The following is a 27,187-nucleotide window of genomic DNA, read 5'->3' as shown; positions in this document are numbered from 1 at the left end:
TTTGGCGCATTTGCCGTCAAGCTGTTTCCATAAAATTGTAGATTCCCTGCCATTACTAGCGATGGGGTCTGGGGAGCGCTAGCGCGGGGCGAAGCCCCGCCGCCAAGCACTATTTCTGGTATTGAAAGCCAACAAAATGCATATTGTGAGGTATCTACAGTGCATTTTCCTGCTATTAAAATGTTTTATTTCAAAAACCTAATGTGCTATTCTTACTGACTTAGACCCTCCCTCGCCGTTTGGCGCATTTGACGTCAAGCTGTTTCTATAAAAATCTATCACTGGTAATATCTGATGCCTCTTCCCACCTGCCATGAGGACCTCAATGAATGACTGGCGTCAAGTTGTACTAGGATATCATTGCAACTCTTTTTATGCGTAATTCATTTTGTCGGAGAACATGTCCCGCAAACCTCATGCGTCGCTCTCTCACAATCTTACTAAATGGTCGACTTCCAGTTCGGCATAGGATTTCCTTGATTTAAACCCGATCTCTATAACTGACTCCTAAAATCTGTCTTAGTCATCTTTGTTGAGCCACATTTAGTGTTTTTCAATTTCGGCAGATGACTATTCACTGCAATTTATTAAGGGAACCCTTCCACTGGTAAAAATGTGTAACCACTCTTGAATACGCTCTTGGAATTAAGTGACTGTAGTTTGCTTTAGATTTTATATCGAAAAGAGAAGTTTTATCGTCAAAATCATCTGTTGGGGGTTTTCCACCTCAAAATGCTCTGTAGGGGATCTTAAACTCAAAACCATCTGGAGGGGTTTTCAACTTTAAACAAACGCCATCTGTAGAAGAGGGGTTTAAACTCAAAACTCCCAATTGGATTGGCTACGCTCAGATAATTTTAGTGTGTAATTTGCTTTTTTTTTATATATTGAAGAGGTATTTTTAGCATTAAAGCCCTCTGAATGGGAGTTAAAACTCAAAACCCCTTTTGGCAACGCTCATAGCATTTTGAGTGCGTAATTTGCTTTTTTTCTTACACTGAAGATGTATTTTTTAGCCTCAAGACCCCCTGGCGGGGGGTTTAAACTCAAAACCCCTTTGGCTGCGTTCATAGATTTTAGTGTGAGTAATTTGCTTTTTATTTATATTGAAGAGGTACTTTTTAGCTTCAAACTCCACTGGAGGGGGAGTTTAAACTCAAAACCCCTTATACACTCAAAACATTTTGAGTGTATAATTTGCTTTGTTTTTATTATTAAAGAGGTATTTTTTACCTTCAAACCCCGCTGAAGTGGGGTTTAAACTAAAAACTAAGTCAAAACCCATTTAGCTACGCTCATAACATTTTGAATGCGTAATTAACTTTTTTTTATATTGAAGAGGGGGTTTATCGTAAATTTTGAAGGGGGTTTTAAAATCAAAATCTCCCTTAACTGTGCTCTTGGAATTAGGGGATTTTCGTTTGCATTTTTGTTTTGTTTTGTTTTATAGAAGAGGGGGGGGGGTTAACTGCAAAAACTCCAAGTAGGGGGTTTAAAACTCAAAACCCCTAGTAGGGGGTTTTAAACTCAAAACCCCCTGGTAGGGGGTTTTAAACTCAAAACCCCCTGGTAAGGGGTTTTAAACTCAAAACCCCATTGGTTGTGCTGGGGCAATTGATGGTTTAGTATTAAAATCTCACCTAAAATAAACAAAATCAAAGCAAAAAATCATTCACTAAATTCCGATCCCCCCCCCCAAGGGGGGGATTTCATTTCGGGGGCGAGGGGGGGGGTTTGAACCCCCCCCCTGGCTACGCCCATGGTGTTACTTAAAGTGAAAAAAAATCACCATCTAAGATTTATGAATGACACTAGAACATCCATACAATTGTAACAGTGACATAACAGGCCCAGAAATAAACAGAAGTGTCTAGAATTAGAAGGGGGAATTTCAAGACAGAATATTCGAAAGAAAAACATGGACATTAAAAAATATATATATAGACTATTTGTCTGTGTAGATTATTTGCAGATTTGAAGATTTATATAGCGTTATTTGCATGACAGAATTTATTCTTTTGAATTCTAGATTTACTTTTAATCATTAAGAAACTACTGTACAAGATTACAAAGAGAGTTTGTGTTGCCACACAAACTCAGAGGCGGCCCCCGTGGGAGACGGATCCCTGTCGGATCCGCATATTCGCTGGTCGACTGTGGATGGCATCGAGCAGGGTATGAAACCGAGACCGTAGAGATAATCAGTCCTGACCGCTAACCGCACGACCAGGCATATATTGCTCTTAATTAATCTAATGACTAACTGGTTACAAACTAATAGCCTACTAATAATTGATAATATACCTATACATTACGGAATGACAACTACCGGATATGTACAATATGTCAGAAGCGATTTTAGATAATCTTTTGGTATTGAGCATTTTCATTTATATGGAACTAGAATGAGGATGTAGATCTACCTAAATTAAACTACTAATTTAGCACTCTCAATATCTATATCTACTAGATCTAGAATATATATTTGGGATAATGTAGATGTAATTTAGATAAGATTTATATTTTAAAAAACACTAGATAATCAATTAATAGACTAATTGCAATATGAAATATTAAAATAGTAGATTAGTTTTAGTATTTTATAACATTGCAATATTGACTTATTGACAATCTAGACTTTAGAAATAAAAATCTACACTTTAAGCCTAGAAATTAAAATTATAGATCTTGATCTAGTCTAAATCATGGCTGTCTGGTAGTGCGGTTTGCGCGCTGGACTGTCGTTTGGATTCATCGATGGTCCCAGGTTCAAACCCTGCCCGCTCCCATCCCCCGTCGTCCTACGGGAGGTTTGGACTACAACTCTGAAGGAAAATCCGATACATGTAAAACAAAAAACATTCTAAACTAGACCAAGAAATTCTAGATCTAGATTCTATAATGATTTTAATTAGAACTAAAATCTAAATCTAGTTTAAAAAATCTAGCTCTAGTGTAAGAAAATAAAATCTAGATCTAGTGTAAAAAATCTAGCTCTAGTGTAAAAACAAATCTAGATCTAGTGTAAAAAATCTAGATTTGATGTAAATCTAGCTGTTGTCTTTTTAAAATGCGAGTCACATTACGAGGTTTAATAAACATTACTATACCGAGTTGTTTTAGCATTTAAAGAATTTATTCCATATGACGTCAAAGGCAAAAAATCCACTACGTCACACGACCTAGTTAGACTAAAAAATGTCTTCTATACGAGCAGCTTGTTGAGGGTTCATAGACATTGGTGCACCGAGTGATTACTTTTAGCATTTCATTTAAAGAATTAACTCCATATGACGTCTAAGGGAAAAAAAATCCATTACGTCACAAATGTCTTTTAAGTTCAGACCTTGTAGCTGGGTTTCTTGGCATGGGCAATGTCCCCGCATGGCGCCGCATATACAGTTCATGTCAATCGTCTGGATGCAGTTGCCAAGCATCGAGTTCTCCCTTATGCCGCTGCCAAAGTCAAATTCGTTGTTTCTGTCTCGGCCATTGTTGGGGCCCGTATTCGCAATTTCACTCGACGATATCAGAGGCAAGGAATCAGAAACGGTCTTGAGGCTTTCATGGTTTGAGTTCTCATCAAAGGTACTGACAGATAAACAGAGGTCTTTAAGGTCCACAGCAGCAAGCTTGGACGCAGACCCAACGTTGTCTTGATCTGTCCGGCTCGTTGCAGGTATACCAGGAACAAAAGAATCAGGCGCATAACAGACTTCTCTAGTTTCTTCATTTGTTTCTTTTCTTTCAATTTTGTATATCCCATTTAAATCGTCGCAGCAATCGTTGTCACATTTCTCGCCCTGAAAGTCATCCCCGCCAGACTTGCCCACAACACAGTCACAGACAGCGCTCCAATCCCCAGCGCCTCCATCACCACTGTTTGTGCAGCCACAGTCCTGACCAGGCAACTGCTCCTTCCCTAACGAGTTTATTCCTCCTTTTGCTAGCGACACAATTTTTTCACTTTGGTCTATTTGGCCTTCTACTTGTAATACACTTTTATCAACTTTGTTCAACATTATGTTCCTGCTCATGTTTCCCATCCTGTTCCCAATCATGTTCAGTTGTTCATCAAATGCATCCACAAAGTCCTGGATCTTGCCCATTACATCAACAATCCCAGGCTCAATTTCAAATTGATAGGTCTTCGGATCTTCCTCTTCATCGATCAGAGCTTGCCGCAGACGAGCCGTGAGCGTTTCCCTGCTACCGACAGGTTTTAAACCTCGGTCTCGAAGCTCTTGTCTTAGCTCTTTAATTAAGAGCTGATGTAATAGCTTCAGCGATGCCATAGAGATCTAATCCTACCTCCTCTCGTTGAGTTGCCTATAAATCCCACTTCTGAGACCAATTGTAATAACTTAAGTGGGGCAACTCAACGAGGACATAGACGTTTATTTACATAGAGACATGACAAACACAAAGGGCATCTGCCTTGAGTACAGCATCTCCATATTCATGTCAACATCCTGTTCTAGTTTGGTTACTAGAAGTGCGCATCTCTGCACTAGCCTGGATGGTGGTGCGCATGGCAAAGTCATAACATTATATATATATATATATATATATATATATATATATATATATACATATATATTTCTGTGGCATATTACGTCTCGAGAGACGATCTTTTCCCTTTGCAACTTCTTGTGTGACTAAAGAGGCCAATCCTTGATACACAGCTGCGATCGCAGGTTGGGCATATATAATCACCAGGCGCCGTTGCATTTTCACCCTTCTTTCTTCTTCTGTTGTGTATGACATCTGCAATCTGTGACCCTTCCTTTATGCTCTCTCTCCATGTGGATCTGTCCAGTGCCACCTCTTCCCAGTTGCCAGTGTCGATTTTGAAGAGCTTCATGTTGCGTTTGCATACATCCGTATAACGTAAAAGTGGGCGACCAGCGGCTCTCCTGCCTTCTATTAGATCGCCATACAGGATGTCCTGTGGAAGTCGACCTACTGGCATTCTACGAACGTGGCCAAGCCAGCCAATGCGTCTGCTGCTGATAACAGAGCGGATGTCCTGGCATCCTGCTCTAAGTAGCACTTCCTCATTGGTTATCTTATCTTGCCACCTTATTTTAAAGATCCGCCTTAGGCATCGGAGGTGGAAGACATTCAGCTTTTTTTCCTGCCATGAGTAGGTTGACCATGTTTCACTTCCGTACAGCAAGGTGCTGAACACACAGGTCCGGTAGACTAGGGCTTTGGTACTGCTAGTCCCTGAACTCTATATTCTCCTCTGCCGCTGTTGGGAAACAGGTCATGTCCCACAGGACATGCGTGACGCAACTATAGTCACAATATACAAGAACAAAGGGGATCGGAGTGACTGCAACAACTATAGGGGTATCTCTCTCCTCAGTATAGTAAGCAAAATCTTTGCTAGAGTGGCACTATCCAGGCTGCAAGTGATAGCTTCTAGAGTCTACCCAAAGTCTCAGTGTGGATTCAGGAGTGGTAGATCTACTATAGACATGATATCTTCTCTACGACAACTGCAGTAGAAATTCAGAGAGAGAGACAGACCCCTTTACACTGTTTTTGTTGATCTGACTAAAGCTTTTGACATGGTCAGCAGAAGTGGCCTTTTCAAACTCCTGAGGAAAATAGGTTGCCCTCCCAAACTACTGAAGTTAATTGAGTGTTTTCACGAGGAAACTAAATGTACTGTCAAATTCAATGGAGCCCAATCAGCACCTTTTGAGGTTTGCAGTGGTGTCAAGCAGGGATGTGTGCTCGCACCTACTCTGTTTGGCATATTCTTCTCCTGTCTACTGCATTATGCGTACAGCGACATAAACGAAGGTGTGTTTCTCCATACAAGATCCTCTGGAAAACTATTTAATGTATCAAGGCTGAGGGCAAAAACCAAGGTTAGGAAGCTACTCGTCAGGGAACTCCTGTATGCTGATGATGCAGCTATTGTGGCTGATTCTGATATTCAGCTACAGTCCATGGTTGACAAACTATCTGCTGCTTGCAAGAAGTTTGGCTTAAACATCAGTCAAAGCAAGACTAAGATACTTGTCCAAAACACAAACACTGCACCTCAAGTAAGCATTAATGGCCAACCACTAGAAGTTGTTGATCACTTTTGTTACCTTGGCTCCATCATATCCAACAACACTCTACTGGATAAAGACATAAACAACAGGATAGCCAAGGCAATGGCCACCATGTCACGGTTGCAGAAAAGAGTCTGGGACAACATATATATATATATATAAAATATATATATATATATATATAAAAGGATTAAAGACGCTTTTTTTTTGTTTTGTCCGTCAGTCTGTCTGTCCGTTATGTTAATAGCGAGAAAAAAATAGACTAAAAGCTATTGAAAATATTGAAAATTAAAATTTAATTTACCTTCCGAAACATCGCATTAGTTTTAAGTTTCTATAATAGATTGTTCCGGATGTTTATATATTTATAGTGAGAGAAAATAAGAATTCCAGACTAATCAAATGCCGTTAATTAAATTTGTGGGATGGTGTGTTATGAAAATTAGATGTACCATAGCCTTATGGAGATTTTTTCAAACCATACATTGGTGTTAGGAAGTTGTTTTCCTTAAAAATTGGAGCATAATATTAACGAGAATTAGATTTTCTAACGTTTTAGCTAGAAAGTTAAATGTAGTGTAAGAGAGAACTGCGATTTTACATAAATAGAGTTGAACTATTTTTCATAAAAAATCCGGAACAACCAATTTTTGTAAATGAGAAAATTATTTGTTTTATTTATTAGAAGAGGGATTTCAAACATTTAATAGCGTTATTAGATTTTTCATATAAAATTCGGATCATTTTTGGCGACGATTTGTAAGAAAATTAAGGTAATGTAGGTCGATTTCTTTTTCGAAACAAAATCCGGAACATTCTTTACCGATTTTATTATGTTTAGGCAAGAAAATTAACTGTAAAATAAGTCTAAAAATTTATTTCCAATAATCGTTTCTAGTAAATTACTTTCTTATTTTAAAATCCTGAATAACCTACTGTCGATATTTTTGAAAAAAAAATATTTGACATAAATTTGTTTTAAGTTAAACATTCGGAACAATTGATATTGATAAATAAACTATAGTGACGTAGTGTCAAAGAATATAAGTGTAATATTAGTCAATTATGCGATTTCAAACAATCATTTGACATAATTTATTTTTTATAAAACAATATCCGGAACAACTTTAAAGTTAATGCAATATAAATCAGTATAGATATTGTTATTTAGCATTTATATGCTATTTACATTAAAAAACCGGAAATATTAAAGATCATGTGTTTCTTGCAACGTTTAAGCATGGAAATAAAATCTAATAATAATAATAATAATAATAATCTTTATTGTCCATATGGAAATTTGTCTTACAATTTGTGCATTACACCAAACAAAAAAACATTATAACTATAAGAAACATAAGTGTACATTTACACCAGACTCACTCATAATTTACATGTGACAAAGTTTATACCAGATTGTTCTTATTTAATGATTTGAATGCCAGGGAAAAAAGAGTGTTTGTGTCTGTCTTTGCTATCGGTGTCTTGTATCTCTTTTGTGATGGTAAAATCACACAATTCTGACACAAAGGGTGATTCTTTATTTCGAGGATCTTGTTAGCTTTTTTATAGATGTTTGTATCAAACAACTGCCCAAATGGGGTTTGTTTTTTGCCAATGATTTTACCAGCAGCATTTAGGATTCTATAAAGTTTATTTTTATTTTTAATGCTCAGATTGCCATACCAGGCAGTGATATTGAAACTTAAATATTGCAGATATGAGCGTGATAAAACATAGCCAATGCCTTTTCGCTAACATTAAACGAGGACAGTTTTCTTAGTAATCGTAATCTTTGCGGCCCTTTTTTGCTGATGTAATATAAGTTAGAAGAGCAAACAAATATTCATTGGCATTGATTTGTTTTTCACAAAACATCCAGAATAATCTATTATATATACTTAAAACTATTGCAATATTTCTGAATGAAAAATTAAAGGTTAAATCAGATTTACAATAGCCTCTAGTATTGTTTGTTAATCTAATCGTGTCGGACAGACCGACCAACAGACAAAACGCACAAAAATAATCTTCTTTTATTTGGATGGGGGCACTAAACAAAAAATAAATAAAATCTGATTTTTTTAAAAAAAGTTTAAGGAATTGGTTTGTCACCACACTATGCCACGGCGTTACGCTACTGCACGAAAGTAGCTGCATAAAAAGTCCATTTTAAAAAATGTGCGTGATATTTACATACAAAGTGCATTATTAGCCTTTATAAACAAACAGAAATGTTTTCTTTTAATTTTAGCAGCTAGTTGACCAGAAAAACCACCGTTAACTATTATTTATATTTGTTGTAAACATTTCTTGTACATTTTATAAATATATTTGGCTTAGTGATACTGAAAATACACAAAAATTGTCCATCTTTGTTAGCATATTGCAACATTGCCTCCCTTACATTCACGTAATTGTTTTTAGAATTGGTGTATTTTTATGAAAAAAATCGCTTGCATAATTAATTTTATAAATTAAACGGTTTGCTTTAAGAAAGCCAAAAGTAGCCGTTGCACCTAAACTTTTCAAGCCGCATTTAATGATGAAATATTTTTTTTCATATCTCTTCTAGTTTTCGAGATCTGAGTGTGACATACGGACAGACGGACATTTTGCACAAACCTAATACCGGCTTTTTTCCCCTTACGCGGCCGCTAAAAAAAAGGTTATGCCCTAATTACCTATAGGATATTAACAGAAATTTCACAGGTCTAAGTAAAAATAAATTGAAAATACGCGGTGGCTGACAGCAGTAAAACTTTTGACAAAAGTTGTCTTGAGTTAAAGCTGAGTTTTTATAGGGATTTTAGCACTAAGGTCTAAAGTAATTAACAAGTGTATCTAGATACTATTGACTAGTGATGCATAAACTACAACCAGCGGGCCATATATGACACGTGAAGCGGTGGTATTCTGCCCCTTCTCCTCACAGTGTTTAATGAAGCCACAGATAATTGAATCACGTGACTCGACCAGATTGGGCGGTAATGCGGCCCGTACTTAGTGTGTGTATGTGTGTGAGGGTTGAAATGTCCACATTGAGCACCACTTGGGGATATAGACATCAGGTTTGAAAAAGTTTGATTACCACTTGGGGATATAGACATCAGGTTTGAAAAAGTTTGATCACCACTTGGGGATATAGACATTAGGTTTTGAAAAAGTTTGGGCACCACTAGGGGATATAGACATTAGGTTTTGAAAAAGTTTGATCACCACTTGGGGATATAGACATCAGGTTTTGAAAAAGTTTGATCACCACTTGGGGATATAGACATTAGGTTTTGAAAAAGTTTGATCTCCACTTGGGGATATAGACATTAGGTTTTGAAAAAGTTTGATCACCACTTGGGGATATAGACATCAGGTTTTGAAAAAGTTTGATCACCACTTGGGGATATAGACATCAGGTTTTTAAAAAGTTTGATCACCACTTGGGGATATAGACATTAGGTTTTGAAAAAGTTTCATCACCACCTGGGGATATAGACATCAGGTTTTAAAAAGATTAGGCACCATTGATGTTGAAAAAGCATGGGCACCACTGAGGGATTTAGACCTCAGGACTTAAAAAGATTTGGGCACCACTGATGTAGACCTCAGATTTGAAAAAGGTTTGGGCTCTATTGATGTAGACCTCAGAAAAAGAAAAACAGAAACAAAATGTAACTTGTAATTGATTTCTAACCAGTAGAGCATAGCTGTTGTTTTGATTCTTACCTTCATCTTTGTGTGGTATACATATCTAAATGTTTATCCGGTCACTCTGGACCCACTCATTTCTTGTCATATTGACTTGGTGATACCTGTAGACACGATTCTACAGAATATAGCATGCAAATAAATGCCGGAAAAAAAAACACTACTAATGACCAACAGCAAGCAGGGTTTTACCATGGACATCAGGATATGAGGTGAAAAACTAACAAATATCTCGGAACTATCATCTCAGATAAAGAAACCAGACCAGAAATACAGACTCGCATAGTCTACAGCATCACTTGCAAAGTTTAAGCCATGTTGGAAAGACCTGGGCATGTCTCTCCATTCAAAGTACACTGATGTTCTACTTGTTCACGATGACATTCTTGTGTGCGAATCCTGAATTATAGTCGCAGAACTAGAAAGATCATTGCCATGGAAGTGTGATGTTACAGAAAGATTCTGGGCAAAGCAAAGACCACATAACAAACATGGAAGTATGATGTTACAGAACGATTCTAGGCAAAGCAAAGACCACATTACAAACATAGAAGTGTGATGTTACAGAAAGATTCTGGGCAAAACAATGACCACATTACAAAAATGGAAGTGTGATGTTACAGAAAGATTCTAGTCAAAACAAAGACCACATTACAAACATAGAAGTGCGATGTTACAGAAAGATTCTAGTCAAAACAAAGACCACATTACAAACATAGAAGTGCGATGTTACAGAAAGATTCTAGTCAAAACAAAGACCACATTACAGACATAGAAGTGCGATGTTACAGAAAGATTCTAGGCAAAACAAAGACCACATTACAAACATAGAAGTGCGATGTTACAGAAAGATTCTAGTCAAAATAAAGATTACATTATGGAACTTTTATTTCGATTTCTTTTATCCCTTGAGTCTGGTCGTGTGGTATGCGCTCTGGACTGTCTCTCAATGGTCCAGCGCTCGAACTCTGCCCGCCACAAGAATAATACAATTTAATAATCTTCCATTCCGAAGGAACATCCGCTACATGTAAATCAAAACAAAAACAGTCACAAATAGGAAATTGATAAGCATTTTGTCTTGAATGCTAAATGTTAAACTAAATTTAATGAATTGATTCATTACTACACAGAAGTCATTTCTCTTTTTGCCAAGTAATCGTAGGGAAGAATGCAAACCTAAACCAAGTCATTGATAAAAACACTCAATCTAAAAAACCACAAACTACTTTCAAACAAATAAATGTAACCCAAATGTTGATCATAATTAACAAGTCTGCACAGATCAATTTATAGCTAATTTTACAAACCAGCAAATAATATACCAATATCTAGTTAGAAATACCAAACTTCAGCGTCATTGGCTTTGCTCTACTCCTTAGTGATAACTTACTGTAACGGATTCTATTTGTGCTGTTTACGTAATGTATTTTATTATTCACATCGATGTGTTAACTTCATACAACACATGGAGCCTACACATGAACTAGGTTGCCTTGTGAAAGGTAATGAACATAATACCACCCCGGGTTTATCCTATAGAGTAGTCATTGTATATAAATGATAACATCTAAAGTGTCGTCCCAGTTTCTGATCGAGCGAACAAATTTCTCGGTCAGCAATTCTACATCGGAGTCAACATTTAGCAGTAAAGTTGACGTGTAGGCCAATTTAGGGGAGACTACTTCTCTTTCAATCCATAAGAAACAATACAGACTACATTAGTTCAGCCATGGAACCATACTAAGCAAAATCTAAAAATACGTGAAAAAAAAAAAAAAAAAAAAAATTTAACGTGTACAGCTCCACATTACATGCATATATCTCACTATTGTAAGATTTACTTCCCTTTTCCGATATCAAACAAAATTAATTAATTATTACTATTTAATTTACTAATTGTTTTTCTTCATTTGATCACTATTTTTGATCACTGTTTTATACTTTGCAGCGGTAAAGTGTAACAGAGTTGTAATTTCCCCTGAAAGTGAAACGTGGGGGAACTAACGTGTACAAAATTTGTGCCAGATAGTCAGGGTGAGTTGATAGAAGCTTTTTACAAAATAAAATGTGAACTACTAATAATAAAGCATACAAGCAAAAGCTTTTGTGTTTGTTATTTTAAAAATAGTTGTTTAGTTTATTTTTAGGCAAAACTAAAACGAATTTAAATAGTTTAAGTTTTGTTTCTTTGGTACCACTGAGTTCATTCAATTCAAAAGATTATTTCGTTGCTAGTTTTCATTGTTTTTGTTCAATGAAATCACGACGCTCTTTAAATAATTATAGAACTATAGAAATATAACTACTGAAACTATATCGTCTAAATTCTAAGTATGGTATAAAACTATAAATGTATTGGACAATTTGGACATTTCTTCCAACAAGGACATTTCTTGTACAAAGCCAGCACTGCCAATAACAATGTTCATCAATCTCATTTATTTGTACTAGAAAATCTTAGTCCACTTTCACAAGCTAGTGATGGGGACAAAGTTTAAAAAGTGGCCGCTGTTTCGGTCAATGGCTCATGATGTTTAACTAACAATAGTATTTTAGTCCAATGAGATTAGGTGGTCAGCAGAAAACATAAAATCAAGAAGAGCTGAAGGTAATGTTGTTCAAGTGACGACAACGATCCGGTGGAACTTTTCAGAAACCAAGGCTTGTGGGTCTTGTGATTGTGATGATGGTGAACTGTTATAGAGTCGTCGTCGACATCATTTCCTTTCGATGTCGCCTCAGACTCGTGCTCAGATTGAATGCTGCCAAAATGATGGATCGTTTTGGAATCCCCATCACCATTTTTAGTTATCTTGGATTGGAATTTGTTATTGGTCGTGTTATTTTTCTTTGCATTATCAGAAAGTTTTGTATTGTCCGCGGATGACTTTTCACGACTAAGAGTGTTTGGGTCTCTGGTTGTTTTGGGTTGATATGTGAACTGGCAGACTTTACGGTCCTCAACGTTGGGCTCAAATTTGGGGCATTGAAAAGGTTCGAAATCTTTCAATTCATTTAATGGGGTTGGGTTCATTTGCCATTGAAGGGCTTGTGTGATGGTGACGAAATAAACATCTTCTAATGATGTCAGTTTCTCAATGAATTCATCCATTGCATCCAATTGATAGTCAGTGTTGAGCCAAGGGGAATGCAGATTTAAATACAATGGCGCCCGGTTACTTCGATAATTTCGTAGGAAGTTTTTCCACAACATCTGAAATAAGAGAAAACAAATACAATTAGAAATGTTTGGTACAAAATAAGATGTGGATCTTGTTCTAAGTTCAGAACTTACAATCTATGGGGCAGATAATGTAAAGATTTCTGTGGCCCACGGTTAACAGGGTGTCATGCGAACAGCACAACTACCTTTACCAACTAATGCCAGTTACCCATTACACGTGGGTGAAATCAGAGGCGCCCCAAAGAACCCGAAATTGAAAATACAAGTCTTTATTAGGTTTCGAAAGCGGACCTCCAGGTCGAAAGCCAAGCATTTTACAACTAAGCCACCTTGCAGCCGAACCTTGTTAGATATTTAATTTTCCTTTCAGTTAAAGTTATATTTTTGTAATCTCGAAGTGCTATTTGCAAGAATGAAATATTTTTTCCGTCTCTAGACATCGGATCTGTTGACAACTAGAGATCTAGCGAAACAATTTGTTTTATCAGTTTGTTTATTATGAATTACCGTTGATAGATTCCAATTTCATTTAAGGGTGCAAGAATTAAGATCTGGTATTTGAAGCACCACTATGACGTCAGACAAAAGGGAAATTCTTGCGAAATTGTCCTTCTTGTGTGCCTGCATTTACAATATTTGTCAATATATAACAACATCAAATGCAAATGCTCTCTAGTTCATGTATTGAAGACCTGGCCTTACTCTGTGACACCCGAGTTTCTGTAGGAACCTGTTCAACGTGTCATTGTGTTCATCATATACATAACATTCGAGAAGCTTTAGCTTCTTCCATTGAGAATATTATGTGACATAGTGAGCAATGTGACAATTTGCATGTATTGAGTGGAAACTTGTTTAAAGTTGTGTGACACATCGACCAGTGTCACAAAAAGCATGAATTACATTCAGTGGACTGATTACACATTCATGCATGTAATGATGTAAATTTGTTTAATTTACATGTAGTGTATGACTTTGCAATGTCGATAAGTGTTGGTACTGGAAATATTTTTTTTGTATTCAAGAACTCTTAGTCTCAATTAAAGTCAAGTTTTCTTGACCGTAAAGAATAAAAGGCCACAACCTTACGTAGGATTAACTCGTATTAAAGCTAAATTTCAAATACTTTTCCTTAAAAACATTTCACATATTTCAAATTGTCTACGAGGTCAGGCTGATGAGAAAATATATGGAAAATGATTTTTGTGAATGCGTTGTTCTGGAATCATCTGGATCTTTAAAATTTGAGTGTAATGATATCTTTCAGTTTCAGTATTTTAAACGGTGTCCTTTGGGGCATCACACAAGATCTATTGACGTCTTTCTTTATTCCTCTCTGGCTTTTGATTTTGTTAGAATCTCTTTCAATGACGGGCCCATCCGTTATGTAGTCTTCCCATCGCGTTCTCTGTCTGCTTCTTCTTCTTCTTTTCCTGGTACTGTTCCCTGAAAGAAGGTCTTTGCGAGTCCTGAGGACCTTGTGATATGGCCATAGAGTTTTCGTTTTTTGAAAGTAGTTAGCAGGTCATCCTGGGGTCCGATCACTGAACTAATCCTGTCTCTAATCTCATCGTTTGTGATGCAATCTTTGTATGAGAGACCTAGGATCTTTCTGTAGCATCTCAATTCCATTAAAGAAATACAAATATTTGGATAGAAAACAAACAAAAGAAATAAAACTTATTAATTATCACTTATTGCAAGAAATAACAACAACAATTTATCATCTGATTTGGAGAAAAAAAATAGTTATCGATCTTTATCCTCATCTACCAAGTTATATTTAATTTATTTGCCTTTATGCATTAATGGAACTGTGCAATCTGAAAGACTGTGCAATCTGAAAGTCTGTGCAATCTGAAAGGCTGTGCAATCTGAAAGTCTGTGCAATCTGAAAGACTGTGCAATCTGAAAGACTGCGCAATTGTTCAAGTGATCGTCATTTATATTTGCCCTCTCCGAAGCTCAAAGTAAATTTAGTAAGAACTATTTATAAGTTGTTCTTTACCTGGTACGCTTCGTATTTATCTCTAGGCATGTTGGCACAGTCATCCACATAGGCACACGGCTTCTGTTCCCTGTAATCCATCAGAACAACTACTGGTAGAATCCACAATCCAGGGTATTTCTTCTGTGGACACCTTGCAATATTGCACACCAATGTGTAACCAAAATCTAAAGTAAACGGCCATAAGACTGGAGAATACAGATTTTTGGGAAAGGAATACGTCATTGTAGCATCATATCTGTGAAGAAATCAAGTTGTTATCTTGTTATTCTATGCTTCCTGGAAGTAAAGCAGTCATTCAGGATCATTTACAGAGTTTAAAAGAAAACTATAATTTGTCTGTATATAAATCAATGTTTATTTTATCTTTTCAATATTTATACCATTTATTTAAATATATTTTGAGCTTTTTTCCTTGAGCTAAATATGAAGACGACTATCGTAATATATGCGAGTGTGTTTGTTTTCAGTTTGTTGTTTGTAATTGCATCTATAGCGCTATTGTTGAAGTAGTAAAGGTAAAATGGACAAGTGTTGTCAAACGTAATTTCAATTTATTTGGAGCAATAAAATTATCATATCTTATCTTATCTAATTACACACGTTTGATAACTGACTTTTTTAAACGCTATTCATTTCTGCTGGGCTATGAATCACCAATCACCATATATATTAGATTTTCTTGTACTATTAACTCTTGACTTACGTAAAATTATTTTCGTACAAAACAGAAAACAGATCATCGCCAGCAGGTTGTAGGAACGGACTTCTCCATCCTCGAATTTCTTCTATTGGAATATTGGCTTTCTCTGCTAAGTGTTTTCTTTGGACAAGTACCTGGCAACAATGAAATCAGACTTAAATAAGTCTTTTTTTTTTAAATCAATGACTACTTTGTGTTTAAATAATAGAGTTAACTAAAAAATCAGAATTTTGTAACATTTCTAATTAATATAGAAAGATCCACTTCAGTCACGTGACTGATGAATGAGATGAATGCCTAAGCATTAGCTATGGTCGGAACGATCTTGCCTACACGTCAGTTCCCCCCTTTCCACGCAGGAGCGGCAAGTGTCGATACAGTTTGAGATCAGAGGTTTTAGCACTGTGTGGGCAAGTTGCCAGGGTTGACTCACGAAGACTTTCACATGTTTCGGTATAGCTGCAAGACGGCAAAGGTTTGAATTCAGTTTTCCTTCTACTAGGTGGGTAACCATCTTACTGGTTTAGGCGCCAGTTACTCGCCTTTGCCCATTACTAATACAGTTCCGCCGGAGCCTATGTCTAAACCACACGTGAAGGCCAGAGTTAGACTGGTTGACAGAAACTATTTGAGACGCCATTGAAAGTATTTTATATGTAGTGGAGGGCAATGACACAATTATGGCCAACACACAAGTGGCAAAATAAAAAGCGATTCTTTTCCTTGCATTTTCAATTGTTCATGCCTGTATGAGTTACGACTATTAAATGTTTGTTATTAGCTGTAAACTTTCTTTTTTTCTTTATTTACAAAGCTGATGGTGGTTTAACATTTTCCCCTCCCTAAAGCCCAGTGAGTATTTGAAAAAAAGAGAGAAACAAAATAGGCCAGTCTAGGGACCGAACCCAGGACATTCGAGTCATTAGACATATGTCTAATCAACAGAGATAACTGGCTATACAACCAAGGGTCAAACACAGATCTAGATCTTTAAATCAAATCCAAATCAATGAGAAATAAAAATGGCCACCAAAAAATCTCTTCTTCGCACAAAACGTAAAACAATAAAATAATTGAATAGATGGTGATGAATGAGGTGAATGAGGTGATCTTTCTGACATTTTAATCCAATGTGTCTTCAGCAAGATTCAGTGGGTGGGAGGGGAGAGGGATACAGAAATCGAGTTTCCATAGTAGTTGCCGATATTCCATTATTGATTCATTAATTAATGTCAAAACGTTAAATATTGTTTATCTTTTTTTCCCCATTGATTAAAGAGACTTCTTTTTCTGCACAAAGCCATAGTGACTACAAGTAAAGGGCTATTAAAATGCACACATGCTGAGTGATGTCAATGACAATGGAGCTCAAACTAATTCAAACTATTGAACGACTACATGTGTTGCTCCTACCTCCTGCTCCATATCGGATTTACTGGCGTCTGTCCACCACATTCTTGGCAACTGGTGGCTGACACTGTGGTCACCGATCTCCATCCCTCGAGCGTGAAGTTTCTTCACCATGCAGTAGTCTGTAAAGTTGTGCGACACAAAGAAGGATGCTGTGATGGGGCACCCATTGGGATTCTTACGATGTCCATCAGGAGGAAATAATCTAGAAATAGTTTGACACTGCAACATTAACAAGCAATTACAAAAGATTTGTTTAATCAAGTTCTACTTTCTGTTCAAATAATAAATTCAACATTTTGTTATTAAAAGTAAAGAGAACAAAAATGACCAGTATGAAAATCAAACCCGAAATATTTGCTATTTTAGGGCGACGCTCTATCAACTCAGCCATAACACTTAGTGCGAAATGTTAACTTGATCAAAAAAGATTCCATTTTTGACATGAGTTTTTTATTTTTGTATTTTGACTAACTTTTGAATTATGAAGAAAGTATGAGCTAATTGTAGAAATTAAAAAAAGAACTTTGCTCTGTAATGAATCATCTGGGAACACTTTTATTGGTAGAGATCTGAAAATATCAACATGATTGTGTCTCATTCAGACTTGAGTGTTTCACTCGGGTGAGTTGTAGGTCCTTGAGAGGTTAGGATTAGGGGTTAGGGTTAGGGTTATATAATATCATGGGCGTAGCCAGGGGGGGGTTTACCCCCCCCCCAGAAATGAAATCCCCCCCCCCCCCGGGAGATCGGAATTCAGTCATTGATTTTTTGCTTTGATTTTGTTTATTTTGGGTGACATTTTAATACTATACTATCACTTGCCCCAGCACAGCCAAGGGGTTTTGAGTTTAAAACCCCCTACCAGGGGGGTTTGAGTTTAAAACCCCTATCAGGGGGTTTTGAGTTTAAAACCCCCTACCAGGGTTTTTTTTGCAGTTTAATTCCTCTCTTCTAATAACAAAACAAAAAAAAGGGAAACGACTATCCCCAAATTCCAAGAGCACAGTTAAGGAAGATTTTGATTTTATAACCCCCTATTCAATATAAAAAAGCAAATAACTCTTCAATATAAAAAAAAAGCAAATTACGCACTCAAAATGTTATGAGCGTAGGTAAATGGTTTTCGACTCAGTTTTGAGTTTAAACCCCTTTTAGCGGGGTTTGAAGGTAAAAAATACCTCTTTAATATTAAAAACAAAGCAAATTAAACACTCAAAATTCTATGAGTGTAGTCAAAGGGGTTTTGAGTTTAAAATCCCCTCCAGTGGAGTTTGAAGGTAAAAAAATAACTCTTCAATATAAAAAAAAAACGCACTCAAAATGCTATGAGATTGCCAAAAGGGGGTTTAGAGTTTAAACCCCTCTCCTACAGTTTGCTTTTCTTAAAAGTTTAAAACCCCTCCAGATGGTTTTGAGTTTAAAAAAATAATTCTAAAGCAAACTACAGTTACCAAATACTATGACAGTAGCTAAATGAGGTTTTGAATTAAAAAAAGAAACAACTCCAGAGATTTATTAGTTTAAAATCCACAACAGATGATTTTGACGATAAAACTTCCCTTTTCGATATAAAATCTAAAGCAAACTACAGTCATTTAATTCCAAGAGCGTATTCAAGAGAGGTTACACATTTCTACCAGTGGCGGGGCTCCATTTATAAAGTGAATTGAAAAGTCATCTGTCGAAATTGAAAAACACTAAATGTGGCTCAACAAAGATTTCTAAGATAGATTTTAGGAGTCAGTTATAGAGATCGGGTCTAAATCAAGGAAATCCTATGCCGAATGGGAGTTGACCCCTTAGTAAGGTTGTGACAGAGCGTCGCATGAGGTTTGCGGGACATGTTCTCCGACAAAATTATTTGCGCATACTTAAGGGTTGCGATGACATCCTAGTACAACTTGGCGCCAGTAAGGCAGTAAGAATAGCATTTTAGGTTTTTGAAATAAAACTTTTAATATTAGGAAAATTTACTATAGATACCTCAGAACATTCATTTTGTTGGCTTTCAATACCAGAAATAGTGCTTCGCCCCGTGCTGGGGGAGCTCCAAGTGCTCCCCCAGACCCCATTGCTGTCTGTGGCGGAGTGTCTACAATTATTCCACTAACTCCAGGAAGAAACATTGTAGGGCAGGGGTGGGCAAACTACGGCCCGCGGGCCACATGCGGCCCGCCGAAGTGTTTTATGCGGCCCGCCGACGCTTAAAGAAATCACATTACACATATAAAAATGCAAATATATTTATATAAATAATTGTAAATATCTATAGATCTAGAAATAATTGAAACTTCTGATTCTTATCAATTATCATGAAGAGGCAAAAGAAACATTGTCTTTAAACGTCATTCTAAAAAGTTTAAAGTAAAGATTATTTTTAATGGCAATATTTCGAAAAATTCAATCAAAGACAAACACAAGCCAGTATTTATTCAATTCTAAAAAACTGTGTTAAAAGTGTTGGGTCGGCGTGTACAAGATAGCAAGTGTAACAACTAATGGAGCTCGTGCTTTGACTAAGAAAAACAGGCTCTTTAATAAAATAAAGCATTGAATATCAAATATATTGTTGGAATTGATTTCTCAATGATCTTATTATTGGCACAGGGCCAGCCTTAGGCATAGACAAAGTGCTTAGGGTCACCAATTGGTCAGGGCCTTGCACTGACTTTTTTTCCAATTATTTTAGAGAAGAAATAGCGAAGCTTGTCCTCAATATTATTGTTGAAGTACAATAGGTTTTTAATAAATTGAATTTACTGTTGTCGCTTTTTATTTTATTTTATTTTATTTGAGGCCACCAAATTCACTTTACCAAGGGCCTCCAATTATCTGCCGGCCATGACTGGCAGTTCCGAGAAGTACTTGAAGATTTGGAGACAAAACATTCCGATGTTCGGTAACACAGTAGTATCCGCTGGCCTAGAAGAATATGGAATCTCAAGGAAGAAATAGTTAGGTTCATTGAAGGACATCGACTGTGACTTTGTTACTAATATTTCTAATGAAGAGTTGAAGACATACTTCATGTTTATCATTGGAGACATTGCAATGTTTTGTTTGCAAATGAAATGTATCTGCATCTCTTAAATCTTTTCAAACAAAGTTATTCCACTTCTTGAGACAGCGAGTGAAATCGGTTCTTATCATTTTCTTTAGCTGAAAGGTGAAACTATTTCTAGTGAAATGGATGAAATTACAAGACGTATTTGGATTTCTTGATTGTGGAATTTGAAAGCAAATTTTAAGAGGTCAATATCTTGGAACTAGTTTTCAATACCATCAGCTCACCATTTAATGCAGAAGCTGATTTAGCTCCAGATGACATACCTCCAAGCAAATTATGATCTGAAAGAGTAATTCCAGTGAGTTCTTTCACAGAAGTTTCATCTGTGAACACGCTTTATTTCGTTTGTTTGAAAATTATGAAGTGTTAGAACAGGTCGATGCTCACTGACTGTAATTTGACAGCAGTCGCAAGAACAAAACAACTAGTAAGCTAGTTCTACAGTTACAGAACATTATGCACAGATATAAACAGTTAAATGCTTCACATTAAGTACAATTGTATATTTGTGGTGAAATGTTGTGATGTAAAAAGACAATAACAAAATTAACAAAATTATTCGTAAAATTAGTTCAAGAAATTGCTAACTGTTGTTGTTATTCCTCAAAAAGAAAAATAATTTATGTGGCCCGCCAGTCTGCAAATTTTTTAATGCGGCCCTGGGTAGAAAAAGGTTGCCCACCCCTGTTGTAGGGCATAATAAACATCTTTCGAAAGAATGAAAGGTCAAAATGCAATAAAGATCATGTACACACACACACATACATACTATTGTTTGTTTTATATATATATATATGTGTGGGCCTCCTATATATATATATATATATATGTGTGTGTGTGTGTGTGTGTGGTATGTGTGTGTAATTAATGTTTATTACATTCTGACTCTTCATTCTTTCGGAAGACGTTTATTATACCCTAAAATAGGTTCTTCCTGGAGTTAGTGGAAAATGTGTAGACTCCCGGCGTTTGACAGCAATGGGGTCTGAGGGAGCGCTGTGAGCACTATTTCCGCTATTGAAAGCCTAAAAAATGCATATTCTGAGGTATCAACAGTGCATTATTCTGCTATTTAAAAGTTTTATTTGAAAACTTGTGCTATTCTTACTGACTTAGATCCCCCCGCGACGTTCGGCTCATTGGGCAGCAAGCTGTTTTCACAAAAATCTGTCACTGGCAATGAAGCCTCTTCCCACCTGCTCTGAGGACCTCTATGAAAGTGTGGCGTGAAGTTGTACTTGGATGTTCCTGTTTGCGATTTCCTCGTAATGGCCTCCATGTCATTGCAACTCTTATTATGCGTAATTCATTTTGTCGGGATACATGTCCCGCAAACCTCATGCAACGCTCTGTCACAACCTTACCAAGGGGTAGACTCCCAGTTTGGCATAGAATTTCCTTGATTGAGACCCGATCTCTATAACTGACTCCTAAAATCTGTCTTAGCCATCTTTGTTGAGTCACATTTAGTCTTTTTCTAAATTTCGGCAGATGACTATTCACTGCACTTTATTAATGGAGCTCAAAGAATTTTAGTGTATAATTTACATTTTTTTTTATATTGAAGAGGTATTTTTTAGCATCAAACCCCGATAAAGGGGGTTTAAACTGAAAACCCTCTTTGGCTACGCTCATAGCATTTTGAGTGTGTAATTTGCTTTTTTATATTGATGAGGTATTTTTTAGCATCAAACCCCGATAAAGGGGGTTTAAACTGAAAACCCTCTTTGGCTACGCTCATAGCATTTTGAGTGTGTAATTTGCTTTTTTATATTGATGAGGTATTTTTTAGCATCAAACCCCGATAAAGGGAGTTTAAACTGAAAACCCTCTTTGGCTACGCTCATAGCATTTTGAGTGTGTAATTTGCTTTTTTATATTGAAGAGGTATTTTTTAGCATCAAACCCCGATAAAGGGGGTTTAAACTGAAAACCCTCTTTGGCTACGCTCATAGCATTTTTAGTGTGTAATTTGCTTTTTTATATTGATGAGGTATTTTTTTAGCTTCAAACCCCACTGGAGGGGGGGTTAAATTTAAAACCCCTTTGGTTACACTCATAGCATTTTCAGTGTGTAATTTGCTTTTTTATATTGAAAAGGGGTGGGGGGGTTGTAGTAAATTTCGGAGAGGGGTTTTAAAATCAAAATCTTCCTTAGCTATGCTCTTGGAATTTTCGGGATTGTCGTTTGCATTATTTTTTGTTTGTTTTATTTTATAGAAGAGGGGAATTAAACTGCAAACCCCCCCCCGGTAGGGTTTTAAACTCAAAACCCCCTTGGCTGCGCTGGGGCAAGTGATGGTTTAGTATCAAAATCTCACCTAAATTAAACAAAATCAAAGCAAAAAATCAGTCACTAAAGTTCGTCTGGGGGGGGTGGGTTCATTTCGGAAGGGGGGGTTGAGCCCCAAACCCCTTCCCCTGACAACACCCATGATATATATATATATATATATATATATATATATATATATATATATATATATATATATATATATATATATATATATATATAGATAGATAGATAGATAGATAGATATAGATATAGATATAGATATAGATTGTTGTGCGCATCTGGAGTTGCTCCTTTGCTTGGTGTTTTTCTTTTATGCACCATAATGGTTTGTGCGTTAGTTTCTAAGGACGCGCTACGTTGGTGTCATTGCTCTGTTTTGCCTTTAGATGGAGCTCTCTTTTGTGGTTTTCTTCCCCAGTGTTGGTTAAGTTAGTTTATTTTACTGCCTTCTTCATGTTGTAGATATAAAATCGTTATTATTATAATATTGTGAATGGCGGTCTCAAAAAATGCGTATTTTTCTTGTATAGGGTCGCAGGCTTGGGACTCTGTTGTAGTCAAACCTGATTAACAGTGGTTTGTTTTGGTATGGTCCGTGCATCCATGGCATTGGGCCATGGGCTTCGCGAGCCCTGATTGAATTATGGCACCGAGTTTAAGGTGTGCTATATCTGTTGTAAATAATTTGATTATGTATACTTGCTTTTGTAAATACCATTGAGACTTCATCATTCATATCATAATACTTCATTTGTTCATTAAATTGCTAAACTTACGCTCTTATTGTTAACTAATGTAAGTTAACTTATCGTTATAACTTGTGTTGAACAACTGTTATTATTCACTAAATGTTCAGGTGAATAATCTTTATTCGATGTTTAGCAAGTCACCGTTTCATATGCTAGTACTATTTGTTTTGGTTTACACTGTTCAGGGTGGGGAGCCCGGGCAAGCATATCATACCCTAGAAGGCCTAGCTGAGCCCGAAAAAAAAAACACCTGACATATATCGCCATATCCTTGTAGATCTATCTATATTAGGCCTCGCGGCATTATATTTCCATAGGGTTGTGTATGAGAATGGGTCAACTATTGATTTGCACAAAATATATAAGATCAAAAAGCTAGATTTGCCCAACAGAGGGAAAAAAAACAGAATGTAGACTTACTAAATCTTAAAAACTCGACAACATAAATTTGCTTGTTTAACAGAAGTTCTCTCATAAAACTTCGCATTTATTGCAAAAGTGAGTTGAGAAAATGTTTTTATTTTGCCTACGTAAACGAAAGACGATCTAATATTGTATTTATCTCAAGAATATATTTTACCTGAGATAGTAGTGCCAATTATCCCAGTTCACCGCATCATCATAAGCCAAGAGAATCATCTGTGGAATATTTTCAGGTCGAAGATTGCCAGGAATACTGTGTGCCGGACACCGACAGTGGGGCGGGTGACAAGTGTGTCTAGAGCAGCTCTCGTTCCCTGCCGCTACGTTGACCAGTTGCACAATGGTCAGCGAGATGAACGTGAATGTAAACTGCATCTCTTCACATCGGTTCCCTCAGACTAGAACTTCAGAGCAGTATATTGAGATCAGAGCAGACCTATACAATCATGTTAGTCCACCTCAAGTCCCCTCAGTTGGAATACACTCTTCGGATGAATTATCTAAACACAGAAACCGTTGTAGGGTGTTTTGCTTTGTAAGCACATATAGGTCAAGTTTTGACCTGTGAAATATTCACTAAGATTTCCTTACAATGTTTTCCTGTTTGTGTAAGGTAAAAAAAAAAAAGTATAGCATTTAAGGGAGTTTTAAAAGATTAGCGGCCAGCTACTTTGTTAAGTACTAAGTCAACAGTCGCTGTCAAACTACTGGACTGCGTCACATCAATACTTCAAGGTAAATTTTAAAGACCACCTCCTATCCACACTAAACCAAGACATAGACTATTAAATAAGTAGCTTACAATTTACTCTCAAAGTAAGTAAACCAATAAAATTTATAAAAAAAACAACAACATATAAATATGGCCCTAGTGGTTAAATATGTAAAGAATTATTTTACCAGTTTACCTTTCGGAGGCGAACCAAAGGTCTTGGGTTGTGGTTTTTTTCATTTAATAATTTCTGATGAAATAAATGTACCTAGGTTCAGCTGTTGATCTCGGAACTCCCCTGACCAGCCTCAGAATATGCTTTTACTATGAATGAATAGCATCTCACAAATCTTAGAATATAACCCAATAAAAAGGGTGTTTCTCATTTGGTGCCTAAAAATTTCGTAAACTTATATAAAAATTTCCTAGGTGCACTATTTTAAAGCATCTTTTCTATGGGCACTATTTTTAAAGACGCTCTGAACATTGTCGCAGTGGCATTATTAAACAGGTCGTGAACAGTACAAGAACAAATCATTGCATTATTATTGTGAAGTTCAACTGTAAGCCTACTGACTGACTTGTTAGGTCAACTCTAATGATTCAGATCTGAACAAATCTTTCTCACATGCTACTAGGAAAATGTGGATCACTTTCATTTAAATATGAAATTGTAAGGACTAGAATAAAATGATCGAATCCCATCCCATCATAATCTTATAGCAACGAGAAAAGATCGTAATAAAGTCAAGCATTTTTCTATTTAAAGACATAAACTTGACCCACATTCTGAGATATCTAATTGAATTGGACATATATTTCATTCTTCTTTACAAAGATCTAAATTGTTAAACTCTAAGGACATTCACAAGAAACACGCAGACTGTACCTACTCGGGCGGATCCATAATGTTTGAGTGGGGGCAATTTATTTGAACCCTTAATTCTTACCGATTAAACACTTAGCTATGTGCAAATATATTTCAAACCAAAGTGACTGACAGAAACAGAAGCTGCTTTCGAAAATCTACATGTTGATATCGCTGCTCGCACCCCCACCCACCCCAACCCCCAAAAATGTCTCTGTGATTTAAAAAAGAAAAACATTTTTAAAAATAATTTTTAAAAAAGCTTACATAAAGTGTAATTGTATCAAATTAGTTTAGATCAGTCGTTTGATACTGTATGGGATTGACCTATAGACATAATAAATCTGTGCGATTAGAAATATTTTACCAAAATTGTGTTTAGATTTGAGCTGTCTCACTGCGCTATGATTCTATCCCCTGTCTGGACCAGTTGTGCAAGGGGGAGGGAAGAAGGGAGTATCTGGGTGAATGTTCACATGGATCGTTTTTTTTAATGCGTAAAAAATATTTTCACTCAGGGCTCGAATCCCCAAGGGGACTAATTCAACGTATACCACCGCAAGTCAAGTACCAGTTTTTCCCTTGTTCAGGATACCAAACAAAATAATTAATTACCAATAGTTAATATACTAAAAAAATTTTTTATTGATTCTTGTGTTGTCAGGTAAAAGAAATAATTTTGCAAAATTTCAGCTTAATCCGAGAATGAGTGTGGGAGAAATAACGTGTAAAAAATGTTTACCATACAGACAAAGTGAGTTGATAGAAGCTTTGTTGAAAAAAAAAACTGAGCACAAGTAGCTAGCTAATCTTAGCTAAGTAATGTCATATGTTTAATTCGTATCCTTCCCCGAACGCCAGTGCTACCATCATCTTTCTCTTTTGGTTCAAGAAGGGTTAAAGCGATTGATTGGAAATATCAGTACATTTATCAATCCCCACCTTTAGTTTTAGTTTACTAAGGATTTCTAGCATGGGCGCCCGCAGGGTGGGGGGGGGGTGCAAGGTGGCGCATGTGCACCTTCCTGGATTCTGCCAAATGTTAGCCTTAAAATCTAAGTAGCAACTGCACAAGTTGTGCTTCTACTGGTGACGGAAGTTGTACAATAAGTTCATGGTGTAGTAGACGAGGCTTGTCTTTTAATTGTCCTTAATTATTCATCTGTTCTTGAACCCGTTTTCCTGATGTTGCAGACTTCACATTGTGGCCACTCAACAGCTCATCAGTAGTCACATTAATGGCATAATCAAAAACCAACTTGACCATGCTGAGGAACACTTTTTGGAAGTTATTACAGTATACGGCTTTACATTTCGTATCTTAATTCGTTAGTTTCTTCATTAACGTCTCGCTTTTTAAGCAATACTAATGTTCAATTTTGTCATCATCCTAAAAGATGCAAGAGCTGTAATTTGAAGAAGACTCTCAGAACTGCCAGATAAGCATTCATCGCCGACTTGTCCATCGCGACTAGAAGCAATTCAGTAGTAAAGTTACAGTTTCGGCAGCTGAATTCAAAGTTTGCAGTTTTTGTAGGGAGGCACGGGTCACACGGATAAACTGAACAACTTGTACAGTAAATAGTTTGTTCACGTGTTTAAGTTTGTTTATTTCATGAAACAAGTATTTACAGTGCACTTAATATTGCATTGATATGGGATGCAAGGACGGACCAGTTCTTTTAAGTAACAGTAACATTCTCGTAATAAGAAAAATGAAGCCTTGACTTTGTGACAACGTGCATCCCCTTGCAAAAAAATCCTACGGGCGCCCATGATTCCTAGGTCCTAGATTGCTAAATTATATATTAGAGAAGAGGGGCGACAAAATAGTGAAATGTTTCTAAAACATCAAGAAGTAGCGCTATATTAGTTAATGTAACATTTTGTTTATGATGATAAAATGTTTTTAAAAGTTATGAAGAAGAAAAAAAGCCATGACGGAATGTTTTAACTACTAGAGCTTTGGTCAATGGCTTGAC

The 27,187-nt window shown here is 36.5% G+C and overlaps 1 protein-coding gene across 1 annotated transcript; it reads right to left on the bottom strand.

Moving 5' to 3' along the window:
• Positions 1 to 8,094: 8,094 nt before the first annotated feature.
• LOC106079949 (chitin deacetylase 7-like) lies at positions 8,095 to 24,217 on the bottom strand. Its single transcript, XM_013241222.2, has 5 exons — positions 23,783 to 24,217; positions 17,091 to 17,292; positions 15,681 to 15,811; positions 14,975 to 15,212; positions 8,095 to 12,996 (listed from the first exon to the last, which is right to left on the bottom strand). Exons 1-5 carry the CDS (start codon positions 23,998 to 24,000, stop codon positions 12,349 to 12,351), a joined length of 1,437 nt encoding a protein of 478 aa, XP_013096676.2. The 5' UTR covers positions 24,001 to 24,217; the 3' UTR covers positions 8,095 to 12,348.
• Between the last annotated feature and the right edge of the window lie 2,970 nt (positions 24,218 to 27,187).

This window comes from Biomphalaria glabrata, chromosome 1 (genome assembly GCF_947242115.1).
Source record: "Biomphalaria glabrata chromosome 1, xgBioGlab47.1, whole genome shotgun sequence".
Lineage (NCBI taxonomy): Eukaryota > Metazoa > Mollusca > Gastropoda > Planorbidae > Biomphalaria > Biomphalaria glabrata.
Note: the sequence above shows the minus strand (reverse complement) of the source record. Positions and strands in the feature narration are given on the sequence as shown.

Excerpts from the sequence above, each read along its gene's own strand:
- LOC106079949 (XM_013241222.2), bottom strand. The coding sequence starts at position 24,000 with ATGCAGTTTACATTCACGTTCATCTCGCTGACCATTGTGCAACTGGTC. Across the intron at positions 15,812-17,090 it reads AATCCGATATGGAGCAGGAG|GTACTTGTCCAAAGAAAACA; the intron begins GTAGGAGCAACA and ends CATTGTTGCCAG. Across the intron at positions 12,997-14,974 it reads ATAAATACGAAGCGTACCAG|ATGTTGTGGAAAAACTTCCT; the intron begins GTAAAGAACAAC and ends CTCTTATTTCAG.